General features: G+C 31.4%; 1 protein-coding gene across 1 annotated transcript; it reads right to left on the minus strand.

Moving 5' to 3' along the window:
* Nucleotides 1–3,279, minus strand: LOC114174346 (probable 2-oxoglutarate/Fe(II)-dependent dioxygenase). The gene is made up of 4 exons (XM_028059183.1): nt 2,981–3,279; nt 1,951–2,198; nt 667–991; nt 1–478 (listed from the first exon to the last, which is right to left on the minus strand). The coding sequence occupies exons 1-4, from the start codon at nt 3,224–3,226 to the stop codon at nt 212–214; spliced, it is 1,086 nt and encodes a 361-aa protein (XP_027914984.1). The 5' UTR covers nt 3,227–3,279; the 3' UTR covers nt 1–211.
* Nucleotides 3,280–10,052: the final 6,773 nt, after the last annotated feature.

Consider the following 10,052-nt stretch of genomic DNA (forward strand, 5'->3'; position numbering starts at 1 on the left):
GAAAAAAAAACAAAGTTTTAATGAAAGCATATAAAAACAATTATTAATTGTGACATACAAAATTCTAACTTCCCATCATCTAGTGAACACCTCTAAAAATTTGTACTTGCTTGAACCCAAATCTTGTGACGAATATATACCATATCTTGAAGGCTTACTTAATTATTATCACATTTGCATTAACTACAAGGCATATCAACCCCATAATAAGCTAGCCTTTGATGTTCTCATTGTGGATCCTCAAAACATTGTTTATGAATGAGCTGGCTCGATGCTCATGTGAAAGGTACCCTTTGTAGAAATCTACTACCCCAATTGTTTTGAATAATGCTGGTGTTTGTGGAGTAACAAGAGATGGTGCTGGACCTATGCTTCCATTCCATTCAGGACCACTGAATGTAGCTATAGTGAACCTTTCTTTCCATGAGTTTACCACTGCTCGATGCTCACAGCTCTTATATATCCCATTTGTCACCACCTGTTAAGGGAACAATTTATACCACAATTCAATTACCATGCATACATCCACCGGAAATAAGACTGAGAAATTGATATCCTTACATTACAAATTGGTTTTGTAAAAATAAATTAGACTTAAGTTGGATCATAATGTAAATTGCAAATAACTTACGGATGAAAAGGTATGTGTAAAGTTGAATGAATTACCTCTAAAACATCTCCAAGAAAAACCATGAAAGCATTTGGGAGGGGATGAACAGGAAACCATGTTCCATCTTTTTTCACTTGGAGGCCCTCAACTTCATTGCCCTGCACAAGGATGGTGAGTGCAGAAGCATCAGTGTGAGGTTTTAAGCCAAGGACATTTTCTGGTTGGGGACATGGAGGATAGTAATTCATCCTTATTGCTTGTCCTGCTTCCCCTACTGACTCTTTAATTTCCATTGCTCCTATGTCCAGTGATTCACCAATAACACCATACAACTTCATGGCAAGGTCTCTCATCTCCTTGCAATAAACTTCTAAATTCTCCCTGCAATCTTCAACTTTATCTTATCAATGTCCTTTTCAAATACAATCAACTCATACATACACTTTGTCTACATTTTATTTATTAAGTTCAATAATACTAAATCCTGGTCCATAATTGGGATCGCTTTCACTTGAGTACTATTATTTTAACACCTAGCAAAATTTTAAACTCATCTCAACTATTTTACCTTTGAATGAATTACCAAGTGATGTACTTAGTGTAAAAAAATATTTCCCTTTTCATTTACGCAAATTATTACATTAATCTATATGACTAAGTTGTAATTCAGTTGTCATGAATTTTCAAACTTATTTATCAAAACAATAATAAAGATTCAGATTCTATTCTATATTTTAACTCCAATTGCAAAGATCTAAAAATATCTTTAATGGGATTATTTTACTTTATGAGATCCTATTATATCATGTAATGTTTAAGTCGTTTATACTTTATATGTTTTATAAGAATTATACTTTTTATAGGGTTAAATATTACTTGATTGTCTCGAAACTATTATACAAAATTGTATTTTATTTTTAAATTAAATTATAAAATATTTTGTAAATAATATAAACTATAAATTTTAACAAACATAGAAGTTATATTATATTGTAAATTCCGTTGTTACAAAGATAACAATTATTATTTTATAATTTAATTTATTTAAAGTTACTTTAATTATCATAATTGAAATACTTCTTTCTTTGTTATTTAGTATATATTTCATAATTTAATTTAAATATGAAACACAATATTTTATATATAATACTTTGGATACGAAAAATGCATCCCATCCTTAATTAATTTAATTATTATAATAAAATATTCTTCCCTTTCCATTTTTAAGATATACGAGTACAAATTGAAGTGTTTTCAAATTTAAAATTGTTATCGTATTTCCATAATAAGACAATTGAAATTTAGTGATTAAGAAAGGAGAAAAATATAATAAAGAGGACCTGAAAGGTAGTGGTAGATTAGGAAATAGGTGGGGCTTCCTATGGTGAGATGGAAGAGTTAAAATGTAGAACCCATCCACCCAATCCGATGGCTCATCTTTAGGCTTCGAAATTATTTCCCCAAATCCCTCCATATCTCCCTCTCTCTGCCAAAACTTTTTCTTATCTTCCATTGAAAGATTGAACAGTTCTTCAGCTCCTCTCTTTACATCTTCCACCACTTCCATGCCAATTCCGTGATTAATAACCTGTTTCACAAAATCACATTGTACCAAAACATTTACAATCTTTACATGTATATATTACTGATAGGTTTTACGGGAGATTTATCATACGGATACAACACTGATAAAATCCGAATTTAATTTATACAAGAAATTGATATTATCTCCGACCTAAAACTTAATATAATATGTTTATATGAGTCTTCTCTTTTATATATTATTTAATTTTGTCATTTTTACTCAACATAAAACTTAAATTCAGAGTTAAATTCTCCAGAGTTAGTCCACTAAAAAAAACTGGTTAAACTATATTCGTCTTTATTTGTGTTGTTTTGCTTATTAATTCTTAAACAAGTCACACACACATGCATATTGCTATTGAGCACTATTTTGGTGTAATTACACTTAATAACATGGATTGTTTGGTATTAATTAAAACCAACTAACTTCACTTTCATGTTGCTGACGTTTTGTCAAATGATTCAAGGGAATCTTTGCCCTTTACAAATTTGCAAGTGCTAGAAAGCTAGATACAACAGTAAAAAGTGAAGCAATAACCTCATAAATTCATTCTAATTATATTCATATAGCGTACTGAATAGAGTTTTTTGTGAAAAATTATAAGAAGATTAGTAGGATTTTGATAGGTAATATTGTTTACTGAAAAAATTATGTATGTATTATTTGTAAAAGAGTTAAAACATCCCAAATATTCCATAATCAATATTTGTGAAAAAAAAGTTTAATATGATTATAAAAAAACACAAGAAGGAAATAGAAAGAGAGAATAGTATTGAGATACGAACCTGAAAGAAACCCCATTGTTTGCATGCAAGGTGTAGGTTCTCCAATTCAGGAGCCTTGAGTTCTTGAGGCAAGAACAAGTTAGCTAGGTCAATGACGGGGATCTGATCAGACAAAGAGTGTGTGTTAGATAAAATTGGAGGGTCAATATTTGGAAGAACATATCTCTCTGGAACTTTGGTTAGTGCCTCCTTTGCTAGTTCTTTCACACAAGGGTGTGATCCAATCTCTGCTGTTTCTGCTTCCATAATGCTATGGACAATGTTTCCTTCTCTCTTTCAGACAAGAGAATGATGTCAAATATATGTGTGAATGTAGGTATATATTTACACATTATTAGCCACTTTTTTAAAAAATTAATAACACTTTCTTTTGTCTTCAACTGACCCAATGCCATGACCTTTAACCTAATGGGTTGACTTCATACTTAACCTAATGGGTTGGAAAATAATAACAAGAGATCAAATGAAAAATGATTTTAGGGATTTAATTTCAATTGTGTCAAATGAAATAATTTTTAAATTTCTAGAATCAAAGTTAATTTTTGTTGCAGTATTAATTGATTTTAATTAAAATTACACGTGGATCATTCCCAAAAGATTAATTAAAATAAGTTAAATTAAGAAATTTAAATTGTATGTATGTGCTGAATAAAAGTGGAATTAGGGCAATTTTGTTTTATTTATTGGAAGGACAGTTGAGGCTTAGCTATGATCCGTTGACCCCAAATTTAATTATGAGAATAATAATGAAATTAGGGATTCACAGAAAATAAAAGGTTAAAAAAAGTATTATTGTGATTATGAATTCTTCTGCAAATGGCTTAGCTGGGGTGGCTTGTTTTCAGGCGCAGCCATGGGAACATATGCGGAAGAAACGCATTTTCTAAGCTGTGTTCCAATCACATGGGCTCAAATTTAAGTGATATATATAGCTGGAAAAAATGGCTTTTATTATTAAATTGTAATAAAAATATCTTAAGTTGAAATATAATTGAATATAATTTTAGTTTCTGAGATTATTGTTCATGTAAATCTTTTCTTTTTATCTCTATCTATAGTTATGTAACAGTATGTTTTTCTTCTTATGTATATTGAACAAAAGTTCGACCAACAATTTTTAATGTTTATGACATTATCTCAGCAATTAAAACCTCCAAAATTAAAATTCATTTTTTTTTATTTTAAAATTCAAAATTAGAAAATAGTGATTTTTATTTTTTGAAAACTGAAAATACAAGAAAAATATTTTGCAAAGATTGAAACTGAACAAAAAGATATAATCATTGCAAATTTAAACATTGAGAAAAGGTTTTTATTAAAATATTTTAATATACAGAGTACCCAGTAATATTTTTTTTTTAATAAAAAAACTTCTAAATCATCTGCATTAGTTAATTTGTGAAGATGTTAATTTACATATAATTCACTTGTTGAATTTTGATAATACTATTCTTATGATAATAGTCAAATATGCGTTGCGAGTATTTAATTTTTTTATGATAATAAAAATTAATAGAATTATTATTGTTTTTATTATTATAATTATAAAATTAAATATAAACAAATTTTATAATTTTATTTTAAATAATTTTTATTTCTTTTTTAGTAATTTTTAATTTAAAAAATTTTAAATTTAAAAAAAAAATAAGTAAATTAAAAAATAATTAAATTTAAGGAAACGATCACAGAATTGATAAAATAATTATTTTAATTTAAAATTTAAAAAGTAGAATTGAAAAACAAATATAGATATTAAAAAAGAAATCTCATCATATATATATATATATATATATATATATATATATATATATATAGATAAAATATAGAATTTAATTGGATAAAATAACACTAAATGTTTTCTACGTTACTACGTTGTTCAATAGTAGATTATCATACATAGAATTCAATCGTACGTTAATTAATTTTATTTAAAATGTTTATAAAATCGTGAAAGGAAGGATTTTAATAAAAGAAAAAGTAATTGATTGAACATATATTATAATAAAATATAATATTAGGGACAGATCAATTTACATTTTTGTGTCCCTTATGACTGGTTTGTTTAGTTTTTCTTTCTTTTTATCAAAACCTTTTATAAGAAAATTTCACTATATATAAATTTAAAAATTTAATGAAGTCATAGATAAAAATAAAATTTGGTAATTGATAATTTATTCTTATTATGAGAAATAAACCTTCTATTCCATTACTTGGTGTGCTATAACAGAAAAGAACAAATTTCTCATATTGTATTCTTGAAGTGATAAACAAGGCAGAATAAATAATCACGATAAATTCCTACAATATCTTATTTTAAAATAATAAATTATTATTTGTGAACAACTAATTTTGGAGCATACTCTTCCTTGTCAATATCTGTTTTCATTAATTATTTTCATTGTTGTAAGGAATGACATCTGCCATCGGTTAAGTTGTCAATTGCTTGCTTCAATAAATAAATAAACATGCTTTGCAGCAATGGTTATCTTTTCCCTCTGTCTTTATCATTTAAGCAAGTTTGTTTTTCTTATTAAAAGCAACAACAAAAATATAAATTATGTTATTATAATATATAATAACTAAAAAAAGGTGTACAACGCTTAAATAATCGTACAAGTTGTTGAACAGAAAGTTAAACAACATAAATAAACTACAGCTTTCTAGTTTGATAAGTTTATGCTTACTTTGAATCACAAAAATATTGTCCAACGTCGTTGAATGCCAACCATTTCTTCTACAAGTTGAAGATCTACATTTCAAAATAAGAAATTAATAAAATTAGTCCATTAATAAAATAAAACATATGGGTATAAGTTAATTACATTTTCCCAAAAAATTAAAAAAATATTTTTTATACTGATAATGGTTAACATATGTTTCAATCACATCATATAATATTTACTTTTACTCTATATTTATACTTTTATCATATTTTTTCATGACATTTTTTAAATAGTTGAAATGGTTAGCATAAGTTTATGTTTTAGACCTATTTACTTATGATTTATAGTATTAGTTTTGTATGTATATATAACACACCTCTTGTAATATTTTATACACATTCAATAATATAAAATTCCTTTCTTCATAATTTCTTTGTTTTCTAGATGGTATCAGAGCCCCAAATGATCCATATATTTGAGAAGAGATTCTTGTAGTAGTTCCTCTTTCCTAAATCCTAAGTCCTAAGTCTCTTTCGCAAATTTTATAATTGATAAGGGATTCTTGTAGTAAGTTCCTTTTTCCTAAACTCTGAGCCCTAAGTCATAAACCCTAAGCTTCACCCGAATCTGTAAGTAACCAACACAGCCAAATAATCTCACAAATATTCAAAGCCATGATGTGATATTCATCTTCTCGATGATCAAGATGTAATATCTTGTTTCTTACTATTCCATGATATAAGTGAATCACTAAGAAAAATACATCACCCAATAATGGATTCCGATCATTAAGATCACCATTCCAATCTGCATCACAATAGGAACTCAAGTCTAAATATGGCGCAGAAGAAAACAAAAAAGACTGAAACTTAGTGCCCCGAAGATACTTAAGAATACGAAGAACAACACCCCAATAAACTATTGCAGGAGCTGAAACAAAATGACTAACAACACGAACATCATGTGCAATGTCTGGACGAGTCATGGTAAGATGAACCAAACTCCTAACAATAATTCGATATAAAGTAGAATCAATAAAAGGAATACCATCCGATGAGGAATATCGTACACTTGTCTCAAGAGGAGTATCAATAATCTTATTATCAGTAAGCTTAGCATGATTAAATAGGTCAACAATATACTTGGACTAAGATAGAAGATAACCTTTGGAAGAAGAAGCAACCTCAATACCTAAAAAGTAACACAATACACCTAAATCTTTTATAGAAATGATGGGATAATGTAGTTTTTAAATATGCAATTTCTTCAAAATTATCACCAATAAGAATCATATAATTAACATATAAGGATATCAAAATACTTCATGCATTATTTTTCTTGACAAATAATGCAGAATCATGTTGACTAGCAATAAAACCAAGAGAGACAATTATTGTAGAAAACTTCTGAAACCAAGCAGGATGTGCTTGTTTAAGACCATAAAGGGCTTTTTTAAGTTTGTAATCTCCACCAGATTTGTGAGAGACACCTGGTGATTGAATCATGTAGACTTCGTCATAAGATCCCCATTCAAAAAGGTATTTTTCACATCCATTTGAAAAATCTTCCATTGAAAAATAGAAGCGACAACAATCAAGGTACGAACAATAGTCATCTTTGCCATAGGAGTAAATATTTCCTCATAATCCATGCCATACTCTTGGGTATATCCTTTAGTAACAAGTTTAACATTATACCTTTCAATTGAACCATCTGAACTTGTCTTGATTTTGTATACCCAATGAGATCCAATAAGACGTTTTCTTGGTGGCAATGGAACTAGTCCCATGTATGAGTTTGATGTAGAGCAGTAAGTTCCTCAACTATAAAATTTTTCCAAAGTGGATCCCAAACAACTCTCTATAGGATGAAGATGATGAACAAAGGCAATAAAAGCAACAAATGAACCATAATAAGAGGAATAAACAAAATCTAGTATTTGAGTAGACTTACGACTAGGTCAAACATGTGGTAAAGGAACCATAACTTTAAAAGATGATTGAGCAGACGTGGTAGGGAATCAACAGGTACAATCTCTAGTGCGATGTCTGTAATTGGTGTTAAGACAAGTTATGGAGTTGGTATGGAAGTAGGTGTAGTGTCATTAATATCAAAAGGATAAATTTAAATGGCATTAGATGTAGTTAAATAATGTGATCTAGCTGAAATAGAAAAGAATGGAGTATGTTCTAAACACACATGACGTGAGACATACACTTTTTTACTAATTGGATAAAAGCAACGATATCCCTTTTGACTAAGCCCATATCCCAAAAAGACACATAAAGCAGACTTAGTTGATAATTGAGTACACTCCACATGTGGTTTTAAAATAAAATAGGTACATCCAAAAACATGAAAAATAGAGCAATCAGGTGCATAACCATACAATTTTCCAAAAAAAGACAAACCAAAATTATGTGAAGTCGGAATTTGATTCACAACATGAGTTGTTGTAAATAGCTTCCCCCAAGAAGACACTTGGAAAATAAGCAAATAACAAGAATGATCTTGTAGTCTCAACAAGATGATGATGTTTTCTCTCAACAACGCCATTTTGTTGAGGAGTGTTAGTGCAAAAGGTTTAATGTATACTTCCATTATAGGCAAGTAAAGTGGTAAAATCATTAGAAGTGTATTCACCCCTCAAGTAAAGTGGTAAGAAACAAGATGTTACATCTCGATCGTCCACAAAAGCTTAATATTGTGTCATGGCTTTGACTACCTGGAGATTATTTAGTTGTGTTGATTACTTGCAGATATGGTTGTCTATTTGAAAGATCCTATACCTCTACATTGTGACAATAAAATTATTATTCACATTGCTCGCAACTCTGTTTTTCATGAACAAACCACCAGTGCAGAATGGGCTTTTGGCCCCGGTTGTTTTTGTTATTCTGCCTCGGTTTTAGAACCGAGGCATATTGGGGTGAGGCCAAAAGGTATGACTTTTGGCCTCGGGTGTTAACCGGAACCATAAAACGCTTTTTCTGCCTCGGGTAACGTAAGAACCGAGGCCATAGGGGACATTTTTTTGGACCACCACTGCAGTTGTGGTAAGTCGTTCGAGCACCACTGCAGTTGGAAGAACCCCTCTGTGGTATCATCCTCATTACCATCCATTTCCAGATCTGGTTTCAGCCCCTCTTCCACTTTGCATTTCAGCCACCCTTTTCAACAAACCCTAAAAACTACATATAAAATTTAATCAACGAATCAGGAAATGGAGGTGGAGGAAATGGAGCTGCAGTGAACCAGCGGCTGCAGCGAACAGCGGCGGCAGCGACCCAGCGGCGGCAGCAACCCAGCGGCGGCAGCGACCCAGCGGCGGCAACGACCCAGCGGCGAGGAAATGGAGGTGCAGCGAACAGCGGCGGCAGCGACCCAGCGGTGGCGGCGGCAGCGACCCAGCGGCGGCAACGACCCAGCGGCGAGGAAATGGAGGTGCAGCGAACAGCGGCGGCAGCGACCCAGCGGCGAGGACGAACCAGCGAACCAGCGACGGTGGAGGGGTAGGTTGCAGGGAGAGAGAAGAGAGAAATGGAGACTGCGGCGGGGAAGGAGAAAAAGAAAAAAGGGCTGGCTAGGTTGCAGGGAGAGAGAAGAGAGAAATGGAGTTGTTTAGAGAAATGGAGACTGCGGCGGGGAAGAAGAAGAAGAAAAAAGAGCACGCATTTTGGCACCGGTTTTCAATCACCCGAGGCCAAATGGAAGTGTATAGGCCCCGGTTCTTCGCAACCCGAGGCCAAATCTCTGTTATAGGCCTCGTTTTTTTGTCACCCGAGGCCAAAGCGTGCGTTGTCAGTGGCAGTTTTGTAAATCTGGGTGACACAGATGGGTTATATGCTTCGGTTAGTTTGGGACCCGAGGCAGAATGCTGAGAAAAATTTCAAAAATGCCACCGCCTCCTTATAGGCTTCGGTCCCGCAGTAACCGAAGCCTATAAGGCGAGTTAAAAACCCCATTCTGCACTAGTGAACAAGACATATTCAAACAAATTGTCATCTTACTCGTCATCATCTTCAACTTGACATTTTATCTTTACCATTTTTTCTTTCAACTCTACAAATTGCAGATACATTTACTAGGATTAGGAAAAAATAACTTAACTATACTAAACTATAATTAATTGAATTATATTAAACTAAAAATAACTAAACTATTAATTGGAAAACTGAACTATACTATTCATGAGTTTAAGTTTTGAAAAATCGAACCCATAACAGATAACTACTTACATAACTGAACTCTTTATTTCTTTGTTGCTGTAACAGCCGAACTAATTCTTATTGCTGCCACGTGATTCTCATGAACACTTAGTATTACCCACAACAGCCATACAACAGCCATGTAACACATGCTTTACCATAAACCAAATATTTTTTTTACAATATTATCCAAATTTATTT

This window comes from Vigna unguiculata, chromosome 2 (assembly GCF_004118075.2).
Source record: "Vigna unguiculata cultivar IT97K-499-35 chromosome 2, ASM411807v1, whole genome shotgun sequence".
NCBI classification, from domain to species: domain Eukaryota; kingdom Viridiplantae; phylum Streptophyta; class Magnoliopsida; order Fabales; family Fabaceae; genus Vigna; species Vigna unguiculata.

What these genes read in the sequence shown, in the direction of transcription:
- LOC114174346 (XM_028059183.1), bottom strand. Translation starts at nt 3,226, where the DNA reads ATGGAAGCAGAAACAGCAGAGATTGGATCACACCCTTGTGTGAAAGAA. An exon ending in AACAATGGGGTTTCTTTCAG is followed by an intron (nt 2,199 to 2,980) that starts GTTCGTATCTCA and finishes TTTGTGAAACAG; the next exon opens with GTTATTAATCACGGAATTGG. An exon ending in AATCTACCACTACCTTTCAG is followed by an intron (nt 992 to 1,950) that starts GTCCTCTTTATT and finishes TGAAGATTGCAG; the next exon opens with GGAGAATTTAGAAGTTTATT.